This window comes from Bacillus rossius, chromosome 6 (assembly GCF_032445375.1).
Source record: "Bacillus rossius redtenbacheri isolate Brsri chromosome 6, Brsri_v3, whole genome shotgun sequence".
In the NCBI taxonomy this organism is placed as follows: domain Eukaryota; kingdom Metazoa; phylum Arthropoda; class Insecta; order Phasmatodea; family Bacillidae; genus Bacillus; species Bacillus rossius.
This window is the reverse complement of record NC_086334.1, coordinates 31927794-31953605: the sequence shown is the minus strand read 5'-3', so window position 1 is coordinate 31953605 and position 25812 is coordinate 31927794. Positions and strand designations below refer to the sequence as shown.

General features: G+C 44.2%; 1 protein-coding gene across 4 annotated transcripts in view; it reads left to right on the top strand.

Annotated features, from left to right (window-relative positions):
* The window catches only part of LOC134532983 (ecdysone-inducible protein E75), a 247832-nt gene that overhangs the window by 218114 nt on the left and 3906 nt on the right, over positions 1-25812 (top strand). For 3 of the 4 annotated variants that reach the window (XM_063370080.1, XM_063370081.1, XM_063370082.1), the window contains exons 3-5: positions 11053-11197; positions 21466-21707; positions 25540-25758. In XM_063370080.1, coding sequence (XP_063226150.1) covers positions 11053-11197; positions 21466-21707; positions 25540-25758 — 606 coding nt within the window. Of the gene's footprint in view, positions 1-11052; positions 11198-16822; positions 17132-21465; positions 21708-25539; positions 25759-25812 lie in introns of those variants that run through there. The other variant, XM_063370083.1, reaches the window with a different exon arrangement.

Genomic DNA, 25812 nt, shown 5'->3' with positions numbered 1-25812 from the left:
TCTATAAAATCAAGGATATTATTTTTGGGTTCACAGCTTAACGAATATTTTGGGAAATTGAATAAAGCACCAGTTGTTTCGACATTTAAGTCAAAAGTTAGAAAACTTATAACAATACGTACATTAATTCAGTACTTTAGGATTACTGTCAGTTACAGCGTTTACGGATGTGTAATATTTGGGGTAAAATATCGTAGTGTATTTTTTGTTGAAATAATTAAACATATTAATTTACTTTTTTTGTAAAATATTGATAGCTATATACAGTAATAACACAGGTCATTGACATAGCAGTGAACACAAGTTTTTGTAAGTGGATAACATAGTGTCGCAAGTCAATGTGATTTTCCTGTTTTGTGGCGTTCTACAAATTCCATTGGTGACGTTGAACCCTGATGCGGTATGCCACCGGCATAGCAAGTCCGTGCTGCAGGCTGCCTATATGGGAGGCCTTCTGTGTGCGGCGCGCGAGTATGTACAGTCCTCGACGATATACCATTGCTTGTTTATCTTGAACAGAAAGCAGCATTCTTTAGTTCGGATGTCCCAAATAAAATATATATATATAAAAGTTATCGCCGAGACTTTTTTTGTGTAATAGTTTTGACTTAGCTGATGAACCCCCAATTCGAACACAAGCATGATACTAGCTATCTTTATAAATCACATACCTTTTTTTTTAGTATCGGGGCGTGGTTAAATTAGAAGAGTGGTCAAGGCTGCTTCTGTCCTAGATAAGACAGTTTCATGTCGGGCAGGATCAATATCCGAGGGTTCCAATGTACGGTATTTTCTCGCAAACGCGGACTGAATGAAAAGTGGCTTAGGGACTCGTATTCGGGGCACACATAACGGTGTGCAGATCTTCAGAAGAAACTACGTGATTTAAAAACTGCTCAAGATAACCGAGTGGTGTCTGTTTACGAAAAGCTTTTAAAATTGCGCGAGGGTGGATCAGTAGTTCTGTTTCCGTATTTTTTTTTTTTAACTTTATTGTTTTGGAGAGTGAAAAGTGCATGAACACGTGTTTTAAGAATAATTTTTAGACATGGAATGCCAGGTACAGATTATCTAAAGCACATAGCCTTTACCTTCGTTTTTCCCCCCGTCTTATAGTGTTATCATCACCACTCAGAGGCCATGGTTTATTCTATGCAGGACGAGTAAGACTGCGCGCTAGTTCAGAGCCTTGCGCCTAGAAGAGCCAGTATTCAACACGAATACATCCATAAACTAGGCGGGCCCCTTAACGTCTCTTTGTAATCGGGATGATTCAGTGGCGGATCCAGGATTTTGGTTTGGGAGGGGCTTGACCTAGCGGAGGCTAGGCTTTATCAAGGCAAACACTAAAACAATAGTGGACCCATATGCTTTTGGAGAGGGCTTGAGCCCCTTAGCCCCCCCCCCCCTCTCTCTGGATTCGCTACTGGGATGATTAGAGACGGCGAGAGGTGGTAAGCTGGCGGGGAGGAAAGGGGTGGATATAACGGCAACGTCCCCGGGAAACAGAGCCCCCATGTCGCCCTGGGTAGGTTTGGGAGGGGGGGGGGGGTGGTCGCGCAGACACACAGCCGCGACGCGCTGGAGTCCGGCGGCGGCTATAGGGGGTGCAGAAACTAAGAGTTGCGGCGAGCGACCCCCCCCCCCCCCCCCCGGAAGCGGGAAAGTTGTTCGGCTGTCGGTCGTCGATCTGGGAGCCGTCCTTCCCACAGGCCGGTAACCTGGTTACCTCGCGGCTTTCGGGGCAGCCGCCGTGACGTCGGCCATTGGCGGAGCCGGCCTCCCCCTCCCCTCTCCCCTTCTCCCTCCGGCGCCGAGACGTTGCGGTCCGCTGCCTTTCTGCCGTGTCTGCTTCGCCCGAGCACAGAGTACCCTGACGTCAAGAAGCGGAACCCAGAGCCCGGGGGCTAACTCTCCAGGTGGCAGATGCAACCAATGAGACGTCCCCTCCCCCCATCCTTTACACACACACACACACACAGAGCGACCAATAGACGATCTAGGAACCAATTTCGCTTCCCGTATGTGTAGTACTTTCGCGTTCATCCGAACATTAATCCATAACGTATCTTTGGGGAAAAAAAACGGAATTTCATCCTGTCAGGTTGTCGGTAATGTTAAATGATTAGCCAATGCTATCAGCTTATGCGGCTGTATTCAATAGCGTAGGGTTTGGCACCATGCTAACCTACCAATGTGTTGTTTTATCAACGCAAAGATACTATGACCTTGGCAGTGGTAATTTTGCTGTAACAAAGCTAGCATGGTTCCCGGTAGCCTTCACTTAACCTTCTGATACACGTGTTTCAAGTTTGGTCTGGTATTCCTCAATCCGCAAGTCATATTAATCTTGTGGTCGTTCTTCTGAATTGCGCTTCTGTATCGTTCACACCAAAGCTGTCGAATTGATTGAAAACTACTGTAAAAGTGGCACTATTGCGCGAATGATAACTTCCAAAATGTGGCACATTCAGGCGATTTCCCTTTTGTTGACCATCAGTTTAAAAATTACACTTTTAATAACGCGTCAAGGCATGGAACAACTTTTCCTCGTGTGCCGCCAACCTGCCTGAGACATCTGCAGTCTATTCACTGGAATTTTAATAATTTACTATGTTATCCGATTACATTCATAAAAGAAACTAAAACTATGCATGGGCCACGCAGAAAATTTATCTTTGCTCTTGAGTTGTGGGTAAATTGTATTTTTTCACACTCTCAATTCATTGGCGAAGGAGAAAGGGAGAGCGATTCAAAAATAAATTATTAGTATAATTTTTTATATACGTAATCAAAATTTACGGTGACAATATTAATTGAATTGGTTTATGAAATAAAGCGGTTTTTTGTTTCTTTTTTAAAACAAAAAAAAGGTCTAGCTGAAAAGAAAATACTATGAAAAAACTGGTGGTCGGATCTTGAGCAGTGCTGAAAAGGAGTGTCAGTGAAAATGAAACACTGTTTTCACACAGCCCAAGCAACATGGCGGAAGAGAGGTTAGGTAAGAAGGCCTGAGGGAAAATTGGGGCGCGAGTGTTCATTTCGATGTGCGCAGATGTACGTGCTCGAGATCTGGCGATAGCGGGTTGGTGGAGGGGGGTAGTGTGAGTGGGAGGGGGGGCGGTGCAGTGTCGCCCGCGAGGTGCAATGACCTGCGGCACGAGGGGGGAACGACCGGCCTTGCCCTCCATCGGGGCACTTCGGCGTCCCGGGCTAGTAACGGGACTCGCCGCTACGAGCGCCACCGCCCACACCACTTCCCTCTCCCCTCGTAAACCTTCCTCTCCCCCCCCCCCTCCCACCAGGCCACGAGCTTCCCCTCCCTTTCCCGCGCGCGAGCGAGCCTGGTTGCCGCCGGCCGCCAGACGTTCCGCGCCAGCCGAGTCAGTAAGGACTATACTCGCGAGAGAGTCAGGTGCATCCTCGCCCCTATCACAGTGGCGGAACATGCAGTGTAACCTCGCTAACTCATTGTAATTATTACTCAAAATTAAGATAAGATAATATGTATGTAGAAAAAAAATTCCAAAGTGTTAAAACGTATTTTGTACGCAAGCACCAAATAGATATTACTAAAAACAATTTTACCTGCTCTTTGTTACATTTTTATGTTATTTTTATGTTATCCCATATATTTGACTGAAGTCTGAGAAAGTTGAATGTGCGGTAATTTTCATCGCCCAGTATGACCACTCGTGTCCTTTCTCTCTCTCTCTCTCTCTTTATTTTGCCCATGGCCCAAAGAAGTCCTGCGGTTATGCAAGCCTGCAACTGTGGAGTACGTTGCGGGTTGCATAGCTCCTTGCGCGGCAGGCGCAACACAATTTTTTATTTTGACCGCGCGCGGGGACGTATTGACTAAAACGAATCGGAATCAATGCCTTTCTGATATCTAATGTTAGTTCTGTAAAAATTTATTCAACCTTTACGCTACCAAAAACAAAATTTAACTTTTTATTTAAATTATATATTTCGTGCCTCATTAAAGTGGTTATCACGTAATCTTTTTCATTTCCCTTCCACTTTCCTGGTTGTAGGAATTCTCGCCGCAAAGTTGGCAACAGTGTGTGCTGTGAAATAATCTATGTAGTATCACCGTCGTAAATTTTAAAACGGGAGAACTATCGTGATAGTCACTGTCGCGTCAACCGGGGGGGGGCTCTCTGTAAACGTGACCGTACAGCGCAGAGGGAAGTGCGAGTACCTTCCCCCCCCCCCCTCTTCCACACCGGCAAACTAACTTTTGTTCTTTAAAGCGGCGAGATCGCGCCGCGCGCGCTCGTGGTGTGACGTCACCGCCGCTGGGCTCGCGTGTGTGTGAGTGTGTGTGTGTGTGTGGTGAGCTGCGCGCGCGGCGAGTCAAGCGGCAGGGTGGTGCCCCAGATCGGCGCGGTCGTTGCCCCCTTCGGGGCGGACAAAAGCGAAACTGGAGCAGCGCTATTCGGGGCCGAGGCTGCTTGCTGTCCTCCCCCCCCCCCCCTCCCTCCTGCTTCACTCCATCACCCCTTCTTCCCCCTGCCCCTAACCCCCCTCCCCCACCCTTCTCCTCCACGAACACTCGCCCAATCGCGAGTTTTCACTGGCGCGCAGGCGCGTTGGAGAGCGACACAGCTCGTCGGCCATCAAACTTCACTGTCGCTCGCTGTTTTACATCTCTGACAAATACTGTTACCAATTTTAGAGATTCGCTTGAAATATTTGCATCCAAATCACGGCGTCAAGCTTTTTTGTTTTAATATTCTATTTGCATTATGGACTCTATAATTTAATTCACAAGTTGTCATGCAGTGGTTTTTTTTTTCTTTCGTTTTGTAACTGTCTTCATTATTTTTCAAATGAAATTTAATTGGTACGTACTTAGTCTCAAAATTCACTAATTATTTTTTTTATTTGTTTAAAGTTGTGTATCTGCAGGAAATTAAGATCTAATCATCTTAAAGTGACTAAGCGAGACGAGAGATTTAACAAATTACTTATAAAAACTAATATCTCAGGTCAGAAACATGAACTCACAGTGTGTGACCAACAACGCAATTAGTCAAATGCAACTTCTTGCCTGTAATTTTTTTTTTCAGTAAAAGCATGTAGAATGCACGAGGCTAAAGTACTTAACAAAACCAAAAATTTCGGTGCTTTTAAAGTGAAAAATTAGTTGGAATTTACCTCAAACGAAAGAAAAAAATCGCAAAACATAGGGTCATGTTGCGTTACTGCATTCTCATGCCGTTTGTTTTTTTTTTTTTATGTACTATGTAGGTCAATTTTAAGTTTTTAAAAAATTGCTTCTGTTATCTTGTGATTTAGCGAGGGAAGGAAAAAAAATCGTGGTCACTTAGTATCGCAACTCGGAAGTTTGTTTTCCTTGTTGGGTCGCGGGGGCGGAGATCAGTTGGATTAGTTACTCGGCGAGTTACGTCATGCGGTGTTCCCTGGGGGGGGGGGGGGGGGAGGAGGAGGCGGGGCCCCCTTTCTTCTTCTCCTTCTCTTCCCACACCAGGGTTCCATCTTTTCTCTTCTCCTCCCCTCTCACTCACTCTCTCGCTCTCTCGCGGAGAGAAGTGGACAGTGCGCGCCGCGCGTTGCGGCCGTCTGGCCGTCGTGGGAAACAAACCCGGCCGGCTGTGAAGAACTTGGAAGTTTCCCGAAAATAAAAGGCGTCACACCTGTGCGCGTCCGAACCGTCGGGTGAACGACCGGAGCTGACCTTTCCCCTCCCCTCCCCCCCCCCCCCCCCCCTCTACACTGCCCTGGCGCCCACGCGTAGGGATGGACTCGCGCACGTACGGTCCATCCCACGGACAAGTGCACTTTTCTGCACGGTCGGTTTATCAGCTTGTTTTTGTTTTTTAAGTCGGACAGCTGAGAGGAATACTGGCAAATGGTTGGCTAACCTGGTTTTTTTTTCTAAAACAAAGTAATCTTTTTTTTTTATCCAGTGAAATTATATGCTTGAAATGCTACCTAAATCTGTCACTCGCTTGTGGGATAGACTATATTTATACTGTGGACATTATTTATTGATGAGGGTAGACCCTGTGAGAAATATTGAAAGATTTATGAGGAATTTTTCTTTTTGAAATTCTGCATATTTACATGCAGTTGCATATATATATACACACACACCCACAAATTATATAAGGGAAAAATGGTAGTATGTGGGTTTTCTGAAAAATAACATATAATATCTGAATAGTTCATATTTAAACGTTAATGCACTATGATTTTTTAACTTTAGAAGTATCGTAGATTATTTTAGTAATTTTGCCCTGTAAAAAAAAACACATCAGAAATGGCGCAATGGAAATTATTTAGGAACTTAAAAGGCTCTAGAATAATCGAGCTGACTTTTTGAAACGCTTTCTACTTGAGCAATTTTGTCTTGTTGTCTGGTGGCCAATGCAGGCGATCAAATCTTTAGAAGAGTGCGTAGCTGGCGATATGTAGGGACCTGCCAAAGTTTTCGTAATCATTCAGCAACAGACCATAATGCAGATTGACTTGTCCTATGGTACTATAAGCCAATCAGAAACGCGCAAGAATGCATGCCGTGCCTCGGCTCGGCAGGATGGCGTAACTGCGCTCCTGTGCGCGGTCGGTCGGCGGTGTCTTGCGACGCCGCGTGTGTACCTCCGCGGTTACGTGGCGTTGTTCTGGGACAGTGCGACGGCCGAATCGATCGGGTGATCGACCTGGGGAGTTTCTCGACGATCGTTACCCAAGAAGTCAGTCACCTCGCTTTCCGACACTGCCCGGCAGCGGTTGGAGGGGGGGGGGGGGAGCGACCCAGTTCGAGAGGTTGGAAATTAGGCCACCTATCGTAACAGCTCTCGTGGCTTTTCGCAACCGCCCCAGAACCAATTGGCATTTGCATTGTGTTTGCGTACACGGGCATTGATGAGGACAGTTCGCCGCCTCTGCGGTGGCCGGGATAAATCGGTTCAGAGGTCGCTGGCCTGTGGTCGTTCCCTCGTTCTTGGCTGTCATTTTACCGTGATGTATTGTTGGCCATTCTTTAAATTCCAAGAACTGCACAAGCGGGCTAGTTTGAAACGGAATAAACAACAATGTTCAGTAACAGTTATTGGACAGTCGACGAGGAAAGAACGGCAGGACACCAGCGACGCGATGGTTGTCGTTGCTCCTTTGTTCTGAGGACGGGTTCACTGACCGCGCAACTACGCGCATCTTTCAGATACGGGGGGGGGGGGGGGGGGGGGGGAATTCATTTTGTTTCACGCCAGTAATGTTACTCTCAAGCACTTGAAGTTAATCATCTTCTTACAATCTTTTTTTCTTCAATTATTTCTAAAAAAAAAAAAAAAAAAATCTGTTCGGATAAACTAATGAAAACGAATAAGATATAGAGCGAGCTAAAAAAAAAAAAAATGTATGGCGTTCATGTATGTATGCTTTACTCGAAAAATTTCTTAATTTTTTTTTGTGTTTTTTTTATAATTATCTGTGCGTGTATATCGCACAGCCAAGAAATGTATATTTTAAGTCATAGACGAATCAGTTGAGTGGAATGCCGAAGTTGTAGAGGCGCGTGCGCGCTACGGTACTCTCCATTGTTGCGGTAGGTCGCGCGGTGACGTCACGTCGCCTACCTGGAACTGGAAGCTAACGGCGTCTTGGAAACGCGGTGCGTGTAACATATCTCTCTCTCTCTCTCTCTCTCTCTCTCGCTCTCCTTCCCTTCCTCTCCTTCCACCCCACCATGGCACTAATCTACCTTTACGACTGGCTACCAGCCCCGGACATTCCCCGCCCGTAACGTGACGTCACTGGCGCCCTCACGGGCTGTCTTCGGCAGGGGAGGCTAAATCGGTGCTGGAACCAAGCTATTGCTAACCTTTATGTGCTCGTTCCGGTAGATCGCCCAGATAAAATATGTGTCTTGTCGCTAATTGACTGTTCTCAAATACGTAGTAGGCATAAATTTCCCAACTGTCACTTGCAAAAAGTCACGTGAACATTTTTTTACAACACTGAAAACCACTTGAAGTTGTTCACGAGTACTTTTGACAGAACAGCAGTGGTGGAAGGATACTTAGATCATTGGTACTACATTTTTTAAAACTGTTGTATTTGTGGCCAGTTACACGAGAGAGGCTATAAGGGTTCACGTGCAGAGTCGCACATTCCCGGGCGCTGTCTCTGGTGATGAAAGTCGTCATTCCAGTTGGGTTCGTGGGTTAGAAAAACTGAAATTAAAAGTTACTTTGTCAGTAGTGAAAGCATTCGACTGGTTTTGCTCTACTTCTTACGTTGCAGTCAGGCACACAACTTAAAAAAAAAAACTTCGAACACTTCATAGTGTTGTCCAAAATACGGACAGGCAAAGTGCCTTGACGGAAAAATAAAAAAAGTATTTTGGGCACATTGCCTTTGCCGGAATTTTATGTTGAGAGGTTGTTCCACAGTGATGGGCTATTGTACAAATCAGTTTAATAATTTAAAACTTTTGAAATATTAAAAACAAACATGTGGTCCAATTTTGTTTGTTCTATGGGGATTTTGTATTCCGAGCTCTCTAAGCGCGAGGGGCGATAAGTGCGACAGTGGCTCGCGCCTCATAGCCTCTACGCACCAGGCAACGAACTGGCGTTTAGTCTTCGCTTCGTTAACACGCCTTTGTGGGAATTAAGCGGTGATCCCGTATTTGTATGGTGTAATATTGAATATAAAGGTTTCCTGAACTTCTTTATACCAATTACAATACCTTAAAACGTGCGTGGAAACACCCGTTTTAGCACAAACGGAGCTCAGCACGATGCTCTGCGGCCTCGCCTTAATGCTCAAGTTGTCATTTCGGAGAACATACTATTCGATACGACTGAATATTTTTATGGTTCGGTCTCACATGCCATTTTAATTTTATTTTTGCCTTTGTTTCGTCATTACTTTTATTTAAGTACTGTTTCTAAAATTTTAAGTCGATACGTCCCTTGAATTTGTTGTTCCTCCACAAATATTTTTAACAGTTGTTATTCACTTAGTGCAATATCATCGGTGGTTTCGATTCGGGGAAGGCGAACAGGAGTGTTCAGTCCCGGTCCTTGGGGAATGAGTTTTCGCGGTAATCGACGTTTCCTGGACCCGCGGGGATATCGACACGTTGGCAGGTCACTGACTCGTTGAGGAAGGGGAGTGGAGTTGGGTGGGAGGGAGGAATGGTTGGGGGAGGGGGAGACGCGGTGGAGTGACCCCGAGCTATTTCTGACGTAGGTATATGGGTTTCCGAGGAATGAGTAATTAGCGCGGTGACGTCAGAGCAGGCAGCGCGCGCGCATCTGGTCGTCGATGACTGGTGGATGACCGATTGGAGGGGGGAACTTCCCTTTACCCTCCCCCCCTCTTCTTTCTTCCCTCTCCCCTGCGGCCATGTCAAATGTAAATGTGTTTATCTGGCCGGCCGCGAAGAGAGAGAGAGAGAGAGAGAGAGAGAGAGAGAGAGAGAGAAGTGGGCCACCGGCGGTCGTTGAACCCCGCGGCGCGGGTCGCGAGGTTGATAGCGCCGAGCGCTCTTTGGCAACCTGGGGCAGCTGCGCGGCGCGCGCTGTAAGGGCGACGTCGCCGCGCTGGGCCCGATGTCCCTTCGCCCTTATGGTTCGCGGTCTCGGGAGCCGAGCACACCACACGCCCTGCAATTTACACACCCCTCTTTTTGATTCGCACGGCGCAGTTGAAAAGTAAACGTTCACTATTGGGACGTCGACGTCTTGAGATGAGAGTGGCAACGGGAAAACCCAAAGGAAACTCCGCCGGCCTCTACGTTTGCCTTGTTTGGAATGCGAGTAATCGGACCAATCAACCGTCGAGGCTACTTTACAATGTTCAAGTTTCGCTTTCACGTGATTATTATGACATTGTCTTTATTTTTTTATGAATTGCAAATAGTCTAAAGTGTTTGTTTCGCAAGGAAACGGATAGCGAATGTTTCTCTACGGCAGTAGTTAGAGTAACGTTGTGTGGGAGCCTGAAGCACGGAGATTCAAGAGCTCGCTGGCATTGGTTGATCAGGTGATTAGTTACGCCCCTCGGCCCAAGTGGCCCTCGGTGTAGACGGCTGTGAGCTTAGTGTGACCATAGTTACATGTGTGAGACGTGGTGTTAAACTTAAGTGTACGTTGACCGAAAAGTAATAATTAGTATGTGTAAGTTATATTTTTAAAAAAATACTGTTTTACATAATAACTATGCTCATGTTTCCCTATTGTATACACGCTCTAGTTGCTTTATTGTAAGAGAAACCCGTACATACCAGTGACCAAATATAAATTCTCTGGGGGTCATCGCCCCTAAGGTTTCGATAGCTAGCCTGTGAGATTTGAAATTTCGGTCACGTCTTGGAAATTCTATCCGATGATTGTTTTGAATTTGCTAACTCACAGGTTAAGCAGAGAATTTAAATGAGTGTTGTAACGCACGTAAGTTCTCTTTCATTAGAAGATGTCTGACCGAGGCGAGCTAAGAATAATTTTAAAAAATGCATTGCGTCGTGTAGGAACAATTTTTTTTTTTTTTTTTTAAATTTCGGCAGGCGGACAGGGGTTGTTGCGCCAGAGAGAGTGTTCGTAGGGGGGTTGGCAGCGGGCAGCCCGAGGGTTGGTACACACCTATAGTCTCTGAGGAGTGGGGGGGGGGGACGTGGTGACGAAACCCTCCGCCCGTGCGACTCTCACTTTCCCTGCTCGCGTTAGGGGAGGAGGGGGGGGGAGCCCCAGGACACCCCCGTAGGGAGGGAGGGGGAGAGGGGGAGCGTGTCCCGGGGTGAACGGCCCGCAAGTGGGTCACCCCGAGCCCCGATCGCACCGCCCGCCTCCGGAGCGAGGCGCGCGCTCAGTGCGGGGCGAGACTCGCAGGCGAGCGGTTGTGCGTGTCTGTCTGGCCCGGGTGCGAGGGTGCGCGAGGACCATGGGGTGCGTGTGCGAGTGTCGCGACGACGCCACGGCCGCCGCGGGCGAGGGGAAGCCCGGGGGCGGCGAGGAGGAGGAGGAGGAGATGGTGGAGGGAACGCGCGCTGACGCGCCGTGTGCTCGCTGTGCGCAGGGCTTCTTCCGGCGCAGCATCCAGCAGAAGATACAGTACCGCCCGTGCACCAAGAACCAGCAGTGCTCCATCCTGCGCATCAACAGGAACCGCTGCCAGTACTGCCGCCTCAAGAAGTGCATCGCGGTCGGCATGAGCAGAGACGGTGAGTGCGCCCGACCCCGCATCCCGCCCCCCAACTGCACGACACACAGAAAACAAGCTACAAATGCCGACAACTGGCAAACGTACGTAGAGCAGGCGCTAATGTTAATGTCCGAGAATGCTCTTTTGTTCCTTGACGCACTATAAACTCAGCCGATATAAAAAGTTAAAATGCATAGACAACGCTGAGGATCCTGTGAGGGGAACTGGTCGGAAAATTTCTTGATCATCGACTGATTTTGGCTTGTTTTCTGTGTGTTTGATTACTCATAACTTTGTCAGTTTTTTGAGGTTTCTCTGTGGCATACACTTTAAATAAACAATTGCGTATTCTTCATTTATTATTTGGTAAACTGTTTCTGATTCAGCTTTCTAGAGTTCGCTCGTGAAAATTTCGCTTTGATATGAAATTTGCGTATAATTGAAAGTCTCGTCAACGGCGCGGAAATGCAGAACCATCATGCCTACGGAATGTGTTCTCCAGAAACTACAAAGGACACGTTTATTCCCTCGTAAATGTAATAACCGTTGCATTTGAAATATCTGTCCCTCCTGTAGTGCTAAGTTTACGAGCTTATGCTGGACCTTATATTTTTTCTATCCCTGGGTAATCGCGTATACAGCTATTTCTATTTAATGAATTTTTCAAGTCTATTTTTTTAATTTCAGTTTCCAGATATAAAAAAAACTATTTTTTTTTAAATTTACTTTCTATAAAAGATGCGAAGTTCTGAAAAAATCTCACGCGTTTATTTTGTAGGTAAAAATGTATATGCCAGCTTGATATAGTGACAGTAAATAAAATTATTTTTTCAGGTATTAAATATAATTTTAGATTACGCGCAGTGCGGTACAATTTTTATATAACCTGCGTAGGAAGTTTGTGGAGTGAAAAAGGTTAAAAAAAAAAAAAAAATTGCTCCATTTAATTATAAAGTATCTCATCCACAGCAGTGAAAAAAACTTACTTTTCTTCCATTAAAAAATGAATTAATCGTACTAGTTTCTAGGGAAATTATTTTAACATTTAGCCTAAATGGGAGGGGATGTTAACTTGTTTATCGGAAGTCTTGAGTTATAATAAGAAAGTGAAAATTTTTGTTGCACGGTACCTTTAGGAACAAGCGTAGAATAATCCGAAGTGTCGCAAACGATGTTCTTCTATTCAGTATGTTTGTTGACGTGTAGGCTGGTTTGTGTTTCCAATGGCGTATATTTGCAAAAACCGAAAAGAAAAAAAAAACTCGAACACGTTATGATGTTTCCCAACATACAACATGGCCGCGGGGTGGCCAGCGCTCTGTGATGCAACACCGATAAAAAAAAAAAAAGGGCCGTGTTAATGAGAAAGTTGATTGGCCAAGGCGGTCGTTCACCCCGCCGCGCTCAGTAGGCCAGCCCTGTCACCGTCGCGATACGTTGGAAAGTTGGCTGCACCTTGCGTAACGCGTGACCCCAGAAGAACTTAACAGTTTTATTTCACTCGCATTTTCCTCTCATTTAATCAACTTATAGCAATCCCATTACATATAGCTTACTCAGTAGACTTAATTTTATTTTAAAAGTTTTAATAAAATTGAAATTACGATATCAAACTGGGTAAAAATATATATATATGTTCACTCGGACCGTTAGTTGAATTATGGACAGTTAATTTTAATTTCAGTTCATCAAAGAGCCTTCATTAGCTGGCAATATTGTAATGGATAAATATCAAGAAAAAATTAAAACCAGTTTTTCGTACAAAAGGTTTAAAAAAAAAATGTGTAAATTGTCAGCTTTAGAACTTCGGGAGTGACACTTCAACCTTTATTTTTTTCTATTCCGGCAATAAAATAAAACCACATTTATTGGATGTTAGAACGATTGTTTATTATTTTTATAGAGAGATGGATGGGGTGCTTGAAATTTGTGCCGATTTTTTCCGTTATCACTCAACTTATTTTAGCTCTGAGGCGAACTGCAGTAAAAATAACAGCTTTTTCATTTAGTGTTTTTTAAAAGATTATGGAGCGCTTTCTTTTTTTGCTGCTCTCGCCAGTTATCTCTGTGACAACTATTTAAAAAAAGGCCGACTGTTGACGTTCAAAATGTACCGCTACGTTGTCCTCTTGAGTTAGCCTAGTTCCGGAGTTCACCGCCGCCGCGCACTCGGTACGACTAGTGCTGCTACCTAGCGGGAAGACAGTGAACTACTTGCAGAGCGCTTCGCTGCGCGGCGCTCCTGACTGTCTTATACGACACAATATTTTTACGATAAAATTACTTTCAATTGATTGCGTCTCACGCGAATTTATAAATTTACAACTATATCCGTACTTAATTACTACGATACTTTAAATCTTAAATTTGTACTTTCATTCAAATAACGTGGCATTCATTAGGCGAAGTTCAAAACTTTTTCAATTTCACGGTTGTGCATTCACGCTCAATGTTTCACAATAACAATAAATACCGTACTACGTGATTCTTGTTTTCAGTGAAGTTTTATTTTAAATGTGTTTTGCTTATATTTTTGTAATAAAAGAGCGCATCAGCATAATACGTATATAAGCCTTTTAATAATGGTTTCTTACAACGGAAATAGAGATAAAAAAATTGTCTTTTTAAAGAGAGACTATCTGACAGTTATTTGCTCAAAAATTTTCAAAAATATTTCTCGTGGATACTAATTAATTTTTATATATTCTAGTTGTTTACATTTTTATTTTATTATATGTGTATGTGTGTTTCTATGTATGTATGTATATGGTTGAATATTTCTGTAAAAGTCACGCGGCAGAAGTTCTTAGCTCCAACATTTTTGTATTTCTTTATTATTATTTTTTTATATTTGTGTACGTATACAGCGTTGGCTCCCTCAAGATCAAATTATCTCTACAGAGACCTTTTTCATGTTTGGTCTCTAGACTAATGCATACTTAGACGATTCCAGTCTTCTGCGTCTCATGGCTCCAGCATTGACTATTTGTCAATACAATTTCAAAATCATCAGATGCAATAGCCTTTGCGTTTGTTTTACAAAAAAAAAAAAACTGTACTTAACCGGACACGCGCTTTCGTTAGAATTAGTAAATGAGAAGAGTTTTAATTTGATGCAGTTCATATTTCACAAAATACCAAGCACCTAGGTACTAATTTACGCACTTGATCATACAAAGTGTTACAAGATATGCAACGTTCCAAACTCTCCGCCATAACAAATGGTTTTGCAATTCCTATCGGCAAATTACAGTTCAGTGTTGGAGCCGCAAATGTTTTTATTGCGTAGTCTATATCTTAAATCATCAGTCCAGTGGAGTGTTTCAAAACACATTCAGTCCAGTGAAGTGTTTCAAAACACATTCACTCTGTGTGGTTTTATTTTGTTCTAATTTTTAATTCATCCATTTCAAAGGTTTTTTTTTTCTGGCTCTCATTTACCATATTTATTCGTTTATACAAATTGAAAATTACACAACATGGTTTCAATATTACTGACGTATTGTCCGACATAAGCTATAAATCAAGCTTATTTATTTATTGTTATCCACGTTAAATATCGAATGTTTCAGGAAAAATAATTTTTGCAAATGTTATTCATTCATTCAAAATTAAATTCAAACTTACACAGCATACATTTAATTTTCTCCTACTGACATATTTTGACAATGCTGTAAGCTGTGACTTAAACTAAATTAAATTTTTGCTTCTTATTATTATTATTGAAAAATATCAAATGACAGTGGATAAACAAGTGTTCCTGAAATTTTACACTATTTTATAACACTAATTTATTTTTTTGTGGAATTTTTTTAGAATTGTTTGCATTGATGTATAGGTGATGAAGGGGAGAGTGCACTTTATTAACACCCCCCCCCCCCCCCAACCCACCTTTTTCTCCAAAATAAAGTACACCCCATCGTAAGTTAACGTTTCAGAATTGCTCTTCGTGGACACGTGCGTTGCCATAGAGTTAAGAATTATTGTCAGGAGACGACATGCTGTGAAGTAAATGTTTTTATATACATATATATTTCGCCATCACCATATTGTTCCGCCCAAAACATTATGGAAATGGTGCTTTATAACATTTTATGTTGGTTATTAGGTATGAATTATAATCTCCGTTGTTAAAAACAACCGCTTTCATAAAAATAAATAAATAAAATAATATAAACTGTTAAAACACTACACGTTAGCGTGTGTTTGGCGTCTAACCAATACGGCTCAACAATATGTTGATGGGATAAACTTGCCATGTAATCGTGCAGACGTTGCGGGGCTGGGGGAGGGGGAGGTTAGTTCGTCCGGCGGCCGGCAGAGGCGCCAGTCACGTGGGGCGGCACGCGACAGGTGCGTGGCGGCGGTTTGCTCGGCTATTCCTGGCGGATGTGACCTTCGCCCGCCGCGGGGTCGCCCTTGAAACTGTTTATCACATCTCGCTCGAATTTTTCGCATGTCAGCCTCGGCGTTCTTGCTTTTTTTTTTTTTTTTTTTTTTCAGTTTTCAAGTTGCTCGTTGAGGGACAACCGTTCATTTTCGGAAATAAATTTCAAGGCTCTCCTCCTACCGGGGTACACATTCGTTGTACGGAACTTCCACGCGATTTATTAAAAACTGTTCCATCCGAGTAGTGTCTGTTTATAGAAGCAATTAATAATACGCTGAGGTATGATTGGTAATCCTGTTTCGCGATATCGTATTCAAACTGCATTTTTAGGAGAGTGAAAATTGCTAAAACGCACTTTATCAGGATTTCTTTTTAATTGTTGGAATTTTTGACAGTACTTAAAGGACTTACTTGCATTACACATTTAACTTCAATTCTACGCCATGTAGTGTTATAATCAACGCTCATATCTCATAGTTGTCCATGCATGACAAAAAGACTGCGCACCAGTCTTCAGCCTTGCGCGTAGAGACTGCGCCGCACTAGATGCACCAGCGAACGTCGACCTTACCCCGCCTCACTAATTAAATACACACTGAGCAGCCCCCCGCTCCCTTAAATAGACAGGATTTGTAATGGTTGAAATTAAAAAGTTCTAGCTTAAGGTTTTTTTTTTTTTAATGGTGTTAATGTGTAACACATTTTCTTTGCCGATTTAATGACTTCGTAATGATGACCATAATTCTAAATAAAAATGTGACCGCAATTATGCTGAATTGAGGCTTAACGTTCTATCAACTTAGAGAGGCATGTTCCTAGCTTGCGAAGAGAACCAGACAACTGAACCCTTGCCCTACAGCGGGTACTCGTGTTAGCTGCTTTATTACTTTAACGCGCGCTCCGATGAACTTGGCACGTCGCGTCCAGCCAAGTCGAGCTCCACTCAATGACACGGTGCCCCTGCGGTGACCTCTTGCCGACACGCGGTCCGCCGCATACATCGTGAAGGTCGCGTGGCGCGGGAGGGGAAGTGCGAGAGAGAGAGAGAGGGGGGGGAGGAGGACTGGCGTAGGCCGATTGATCACACAGGCGAGACTGGCCGCCCCTGCAGGCAAGTTCAAGGGTAGAGCGGTGCGCCGCCGCCGGGCGGAGGAGGGGCGGGGTAGGGGCAGCGGAGGGGGAGGGGCAAGACCGCCGCGGGAGGGGGAAGCCCGCGCGGAGGGGAGGCGGATCGGGCTGCGCGCCGACTGCACGAGTCTAGTGTAGACGGCGGCAGTAAGTAGTTTGTGGGGGATTGCAAGTTCGCGCGCTCGCGCGGTTGTAGCCCCAGGGATACATACATATACGTGTGTGTATATATTTGATTTTGTTACCGGAAAGCCTAGCTACGTGCGTGTGCTTGTGCGACGCGAGTGTGTGTGTGTGCGTGCGAGAAACAATCTCGTTCGTCGTGACAGTGGAGAGTGCTAACGGAAGGAGAAAAAAAAAAGTGACTTGCGATGGGTGACGAACTACCCATTCTGAAAGGAATTCTAAACGGAGACGTTAACTACCACAATGCACGTACGTATCAACAGCGTTTTTATCTCGAAATATTTCTCACAGTGTTTTAATTTTTTTTTTTTTTTTCGTTTGCTGATAATTACTTTGTTTTCCACTAGGTACTGCCCCCTTAAATATTTGCAGGAATTTTTTTTTAGTGCATCTAAATTATTTTTGTGTTATTTTTTTCTTTTTAAATAAAAACTTGAGCACGTTGACCTAGTAAGTTTTCGGAGCCTACTTTCGAACGGGCGCCTGGCGCGTGAAAGTGAATCTCGCTGTCCTTGTTTTCGCTTTCTCTTCGCGTGGCCCAGACGCTCGTGGAAAGCTCCGGCGAGTTTCTAATTTATCCACTGCATCAGGCAGACGTTTTGGTGGAAGACATCTGGTCATTTGAATTTTTGGATTCGCGTGCTCGTGCCGTGTTTGATGGACTGAGCTACTAGGGGATCCTGGCGTTGCTTAAATTTGACGTGTTACGGTAATTACTGAGTATTTCCATCGTACCTTTACTTTTTTACATTAGAGTAGGTACTTTTTTTTTGCTTTGTAAAGAAGATTATATAAATTTTTAGAGTTTTAGAGAATGTAAAATTTTGTTTGTCACTAGACGTGATAATTTTGTAAGTAAATAATTGAGAAACAGTTGCATTTAAATGTCGTCGGTTTTTGTGTTTCATTGATTTTGAACTATCATAAAAGCATGATTTTTTTTTTTTTCAAATTTAATCCCTAATGAAATTAAGTTTGTCGATTGTTATGGAATGTTAATTATATATATATAGAGAGAAGGAAAATATCACATATGCAGTGATAATGTACGCAAAGGGTCTGCGACTTCGGTATTTTTCGTTGGGTGTTACTAATAATTTTATTGAAATGTGGACTTTGTGCTCTTGAAGTTATTTATTGTGATTCCTCCTGAGTTGAGGCTCTCCCGGAAGGAAGTTTGAATGTTTTCCGCGCAGGCAGGGCACAGTTAGCCGCACGCACGCACGCCAGCACGCCAGCCAGCCACGGGGCTGGTCTGGTTAACGGTCACGACCGCGGCAGATGTCGGCGACAGATGTGCACGAGCCCCTGGTGGTGAGGAGGGGGGGGGGCACGCGCCAGCCCTTGCGGACCCCATTGTCGGGCGAGCCGTGGTAGCACCTGGCCCCCGTCCCCCCGTCTGGCACGTGCAGCTTTTTCTTCCCCCCCCCCCTTCTCTCTCCCCGACATACGCTTTTTTTCGACCTCTTTTCGTCGGCAACTAGGCCTGCAGACGCGAAAGTAAAAAAATATACATAAGTAGTAAACTGTTACATTATTTATGATAGTTACACGCTTAAACAGTTTCCGCTTTACTGGCTCTTATATCTTCATTTTCATGTTTATTCAAAAGTTTTGAAGTTTTTTTTATAAAAAAAATATATATAGTCCAAAGTGTTTGAATGTAAGGATAAAAAAATTACACAAAAAAAAACGCAATTTCCATGCAGCACTAGAGTTCGACATTTCTCTCTAATGTTGCGAGAACGTAAAAGTTTTTTCAGTGAGTTGAAGTTACATTTTCTGATATGCATAGAAATGGCCATATGGCGACTGCAGTGTCAACCGCGAAATGTAGGTGATCCCCTTCGTTTTGGACGCGGCTGGAAACCTCCCTTAGCCGAGCAGCCGTAGATGTACACAATACGAGTCGATTGTACTGTGACGTATTTGAAGGTGAAATTAAAAAAAAAAAAGCCGTAATTGGAAGTAATGCATGCAAGACGGTTCAGCGTATGCATTGGCGTGGACCTAATTTCGTCTTATGTTAGGGAGTGAGAAGGGGGTGGGGTGGGGGGGGGGGGGCTCGCTGTTAGAGGTGAAACGGGAAATATTAAAAGCTTTTTCCGCGTTTTCCTTCACACACGCACTGGGAATCCTACAGATCGTCGTCATGATGCTTTTTGTCGAAGTGTCCTCCGTGTGGCTTCGCTGGGCCAGGGGGAGGGGGAGAGTATCGAAGCAAGCAAGGGGGCGGGCCACCCTGTCCGGGTCGTGACATGAAAGCGACAGTCCGCGAAGCCTGTCAGTGGGTCACGTTGCCGGCTCCGTCGTGAAAGTGAGTTGCTCTCCAAGTCGGCGCGTGCTAGGGCGTCTTTATCCCGCTCCCTCCCCCTTCTTCCTCCTCAGCCACCCACTGCCTCACAATTGCCCTTTGGCCCACCTTCTTGGCAGGAGGGGGACCGGTAATTACTGCAGCTGCGATCCTCCATTCCCTGAGCGCTTGTTTCCTGGTCACGATATCATTCCGCTAGATATTATTTGAAAGGTGAAAGTGTTAAAAAAAAAAAATTAGGTCAGTACTTCCATAGTTATAGACAAAAGAAACCACGCTGTTAGCATTCTCTAAACATCTCTAGACATCGCAGTCGTACCCTTAACACAATTTTCACGTAATAATGGGACTGCATTTTATTTTTTAAACTGTAGTTAAATGTGGCACGAAATAATATGTTATCGTGATAGGTGTTTCTTTTTAAGTATGGTTCTGAACGTTTTTTTTAAATTCTATTATTATTATTTTTAACTCTGTACTTGAAGCGTTCAACTTTGCGGTATTGAATAGATTGAAATATTTTATTTCTAGTTTCATATATGGCAGTTAGGATATCTATCATTCTCACTGCGAGGCTTTTTAACATAGTGGTGCAACATGAGACATATTCAATTGGTTTAGCATGTTTCTGTTACACCATTTAAGTAGTGTCTACATAAAATTTGAATTTTAAAAAAAATACATCGTACACATGTAGTTAAAGTTTTCATCAGACCATTTAGAAGTAAGAGTGTTTAATTAAGAAAAAATATAGGTTTTTGAAATAATATAGTCCTATTTTATCTTTTTCCATCTTTCGGTAATGCGTCTAGCTGTCTCATGTAGTAAAAGGTATAAATAAAGTTTTATTGAAATAGGTTTTGTACTTAGTGTCTTTTAAGTGAACCATAGTAAATGAAAATATATTTCAAGTGATAATTTTTAGTGTTGCGATGTGGAACCTTTTTTTTTGTTGAAACTGTACTAATATTTTTAAAAATTCGCTCAGAATAAAAACTAGAAGTTGTGCACAACGTTTATATGCAGTGCTGAAAAAAAGGCGACAGTCATGTGTAAATAAACTACGTTTCAAACGGTGAGACAGCTGTCCTGCGATGGTGTAAGGTCTTTGAGATTGTAATGTAAATAACGTGGTGGTGACTTTCGAAAGAACTTTCCGGCTGCCGGTCCGTGGAGCCAGGGACGAAACTGTGAGCAAGAGGCGCGCGACACCTGGTTGTGACGGGCGTCGTGTCTCCCGATGACCGTCGAGAAGTGCCTACTACCAAGTACACAAGAAACTTATATCGGACAGTTCTATACCAACAACACAGGCGGTAGTGTGAAAAATAACCCAGCGGCAAGAGATTAAATAGTTAAATTATATATTTTCTGGTATCAAACGATTCACTTACTCTTAAGAATTTTTTTAAGCTTTGGAGGTTTAATTCCCGCACATAAATTTGAACAATTTTTTTTTTTTTAATAAGTTCAAGAGATTTTCGTTGTCATAATGTTGGTACCGTGTGCATTAAACAGACTGAGCACACAGCCTGTCATCTATATCGGACTGACGTGAAAACCACCACGCAAGAAAGGGCTTCAAACAGAAATCTTGGAGCTGTCCCGGTGTTTAGTGTCTAGAGTATTTGCTGTTACTGTGCAAAAGCGGTTTTTTTCCCCCCTTCAGACACTCTTTTGTTGTCGGAAGACGTGTTGATGATGTACAGGGCCGTCGAAAGAAACTAAAGGGCCCGTTACCACAAATATATATATATATATGTATATATATATAATTAAGAATGATAAGGCATCTAGTGCGTGGCAACAATGTTAATAGGCAATAGGAAATAAACTTCTAGCGCCTGCGAAATTGTCAACACACACTTCGTACGTGTACTGCACGTTGTATCTAACCCCCTCCAACGCATTTGATTCTAAATTGGACTTTTAGTAAGGATCCATTAATGTTATTGATAATGCAATATAGCGTATAGCCTTCCTCGATAAATGTACTATCCAACACTGAAATAATTTTTTTTCAAATCGGACCAGTGGTTCCTGAGGTTAGCGCGTTCAAACAAACAAACAAACTCTTCAGCTTTATAATATTAGTATATAGTGTGTGTGTGTATGTTCTGTAAATGTTACTGTGGCCATTGTTGTGTGACCTGCGTGTCTTGCATGTCCGGGTGAGGTCGGAACTCGGGGCCTGGCCCCAGTGACTGGTGATGTCCGGTGTGAGTGCTGGCGTGGTGTCTGACCGGGCGGGTCCCCCTCGCTGTTGCAGCGGTGCGGTTCGGGCGCGTGCCGAAGCGCGAGAAGGCGCGCATCCTGGCCGCCATGCAGCAGAGCTCCAACTCGCGGTCCCAGGAGAAGGCCGTGGCGGCCGAGCTGGAGGACGAGCAGCGGCTGCTGGCCAGCGTGGTGCGCGCGCACCTCGACACCTGCGACTACACGCGCGACAAGGTGCAGCCCATGCTGGAGCGCGCGCGCGACCAGCCCTGCTACACGGCCTGCCCGCCCACGCTGGTGAGTAGTTGCCTTCGCCAGTCCGTAGTTCCGAACCATCGAACAAGTTTTAGCGACCGAAAGTTAAAAATCTCTATTGCAAACCGTATCTACTAACGTTAATCGCTCACTCTTTAACTTCAGGGGGGGGGGGGGGGACGCATGCAGATTCATAAAATCACTTAACTTAAAATAACATTTATTCTTTTCGTAACAAACTTGAAACTTGAAAGAAAAAATGATGTCGTTATCGAAAGAATGTTAGCGCGGAGTAAAAAAAAAAAATATGCTGTCGATGTCGAGTTCTGGAAGAACCGGGAACAGATTGTTAAATTCCCTGTTATTTTTTTACCATATCCAAAGAACCGGGAATACCTGGTTCTGAACCCCAAATGTCATTTGGGGACTTTTCCCGAGTTCCCCACGTCGTCTCCGACGACATGCATATCCCTTCAGCTCGTACAGAAATCAGTTGGTCGCCTTCCACGTAAAAAAACATAAACTTTTATGTTACAGGTCAAAAGTTACTTCAATGCGGTGTCCTAAGTGAAATTGTAGAAATATTATGGCGTTTATATGTTAGCTAAGTACACCTATTCTTTAAATGTGCTATAAATAAACAAAAAGGAAGTAATGAATTTAAATTATCGCCACTTTAAAAGATAGTTCTTCCGTGTGATTTCAGCCGACTTTATTTAATGCAAATCAATAAAAATCAAAATTAATATACATAAATTATGTAGGCACGAGTTTATTATCTTAACAGTTTTAAATGTGCTCGGTTACCCATTGACTGTTTCAAGCTATAATTCGAATCTCACCTATAGCGGGAGTTTGTAGAAAAAAAATGTTATTCATTAAAATATTTCGCGTTCCAATTAATCTGAACCTTTTTTTAATTTCATTATTACGAAGTGTTGAATTTTGCTTCGTTGTTCTGAACTGCTATATTTGAGACATTTTACGTCCAATTTGAATTCGGTTGATTTGCAAATAGGAATGACTTTTATAAGTCATTAAAAAAAAATGTTCATATTAGTTGGAACGTTCTGCAGGAAATGCAGTGTTGTGGCGTCCATGAAAACATAATTTGGCGTTTCCGGGAACGATTTGGGCGGTCATGCCGTGACCCCTACGGCAAAACGAGGGGGGAGGTCATGCTCTCCTTCGCTTTCCCTCCCGGCGACCTCCCCCGATGTGGCTTCCGGTGGTCCATGTTACAAGCGGCCGAGCTCGCTCGTCGCCGCGTCTACGCGAGGAGTAATGTGGCGCGAGGTCTGACGGGCCTTGCCCCCTCTCCTCCCTCCCTCCCTCCCTCCCTCCCTCCCTCCCTCCCTCCCTCCTCTGCCCGTGCACTTAGTGGCACAAGGTAAGGTTTGTTTTGCGGAGCGAAGAGCGCCAGGGCGAAGGTCGCCCCCCCCCCCCCCCCCCCCCCCCGTGGCTTGCGGCACGATAACACACACGCCATAGAGTCCACGTAAATGTTGAGTAATTTTTTTTTTCGAGTTGCAAGCATCGTTTACAGCGCGTCTAGTATTTTTCCCTACATTGATAAAATAACTATCCCTAGCATTGGAAATTAAGGGTTCGTGACCCAACGTAACGTTTTGCTAACATGCCAAACGTGTATTTTTGGACGTGTTTTCGTATAATTTTTTTATTTCGCGCACGTAAAATTTCGCATGCTTTGTTTCAAGCGGTACATGGTCATTCAGGAAGATTTCGTAAAGTTGTGTGGAGACCACGTGAAGGCTTTTCCTGTAAATTTATCACGAGAGCGGTCTTGAATCTTGCGTTCATCTCAAATATATATATATATTTTTTTTTCTGTCTTCTCGTCGTGCATAGGGCAACTACTAGATGTTAGAGCGGTAACCATAGCATTATATGGCGCAGAAATGAAATGTGTCATGGAAGTCCCTTGAGTGCTTTCAAGAATCTTTGCCGCGTGTTTCACTCCTAAAAACGGGCGTTTTTACCCATTTTCACTCTTCTAAAAATCCGCCCTAAGGATATAGACATCAGTAGGATATCCCGAGCAGTTTTAAAATCGCATGTTCCCCCCCCCCCCCCCCCCCCCTCGAAGTTCTGCACACGGTATGTGTGCCACAGCGGCGCTATAGCGAATGGCACACGATGCCCTGGACACAGGGCGCGGTGCGTCGTGGTTCCTCCGCCGTCCTGCTCGCAGCACCATCACACTCGCGACCCCGCCCGGCGGATGTCGAAGGGGGTTTGCGGTGGGAGACCTGCGGGGGGGAAGGGGTTGTTGGACGGAAGTCGCCGGTGCGGGCCCCGCCAGGCACCACGGAACAAAGGCGCGCGCGGCCAGACCGGTTGACCTTGCGACAGACGGAAACATCCAAGGTTGCGCGCGCGAGAGTTGAGGACCTCGCCCTCACCTCCCCTCCACCTATTCCCTAACCCCTTACCTGTTCCTCTCTTCCGCGGCGTGCAGGAAGCGCCCATGTCGCGTCCAGTCTGCCCTTCGCCCACGTCAATGCAGTCGGTAGCGGCAAACCCAGCTTAGTATTTGGCGGGGAAGTGGATGTTGAATACCTCCCCAAGTTAAATTGTGAAAATCTACTTGAAGGCTATTTTAACGTATCTCTGACGTCTTGAAACATTATCAAATCCATGGATGCATCCGATTACAGTTAACTAAAAATGTAAAACAATTAATTAACTGGTTACAAAAAATAAATTTATCCTACATCAGAAGGTTAGGTCCAACCTGGAGTAGCCTCTCAAGATTGGTTTTAGAGCCATTTTCAGCGGCTTACCAATCTCCTGTTATCATGGTTTTTTTTATTAAAATTATTAGTCGCGGTTTGCTGTGAAGATGTGACGTAGCCCAGTGTTACTATTACGTTATATGCAAGTCGCCCGCTTCTAATAATCAGTTCTTTCCTGCGCCAGTTACGTGCAGGATCGTATTAATTTAATACCAGACTACATAAATGTATTAAAAAAGCTTGGAAATGTAATATTAATTCTTTGAGATTCCAATAATTTCGAGAGAATTGATCCTGTTTTTGCTTATATTTATCATAGTGTCGCACCTAAGATTATTTCTTTTTTGCGTATTTCTAGAAAATGTAAAGGCGGCATTTTAAGTGCATAGCTGCACGAAGGCTCCGACGTTAGAGGAGTCGCAGTTCCGCGAAGGTGGGAATGAGGCAGAGTCGGGCCGCGCCTGCATACTGCGAAGCGGGGTCGTGGCCTCGGCGCCCTCCCCTTGAACAGCCCGTCCTTGCACTATCCCCCCCCTTGCCACCAGCCGAGAGGGTAGAAGGGAGCCCGCGCGGTGCCCTGGCACCGACCCGAGTATCGATCGCCCGCGACCCTGACTCGCGGTCGCACATCCGCCGAGCCGCCGCCGAGGGCGAGGAGGCTATAAAAGTCGTCTAGACGCTCCTGTTCCTCCCTTCCTTATATATATATATATATATATATATATATATATATATATATATATATATATATAGACACACACATATTATTCTTAAGCTTTTGCTGAGGTGGGTTGTTTTGCGTTTCACGGACGGCACACACTCCTGCACAGTAATACTGTACCTAGTGTAAAATAAAATGTATCGACATGGATGCACCATAATGCAAATATTTGGATTTTGGGACATATGTCCCATATAATGCGGCAAACATTTTTTTTAAGTTGCATAATTGACTGAAAAATTATTGATTCCGTAACAGTCTGGTTAAATTTGTCTACAGGGCCCTGCACATGTCGATACATCTCGCAAATGTATTTTTTTTTTTTGCATTTTGTTCATGTGTGTTTCTTTTTACCATTTCGGTGTAATTCATTGTTTTTTTTTATTCTATTTTGCAGGCCTGCCCACTAAATCCAAACCCCCACCCGCTGACTGGGCAACAAGAAATGCTTCAGGACTTTTCCAAGAGGTTCTCACCTGCTATCCGTGGCGTGGTGGAGTTTGCCAAGAGGATTCCAGGATTTGCCTTGCTGCCACAGGATGATCAAGTCACCCTCCTGAAAGCTGGTGTCTTTGAAGTCCTGTTGGTGCGACTGGCCTGCATGTTTGATTCCCAGGTGAGCTTTTGTGTTCATATCAAGGCACACTTGCTTTAGATGTGTGGCGTTTTC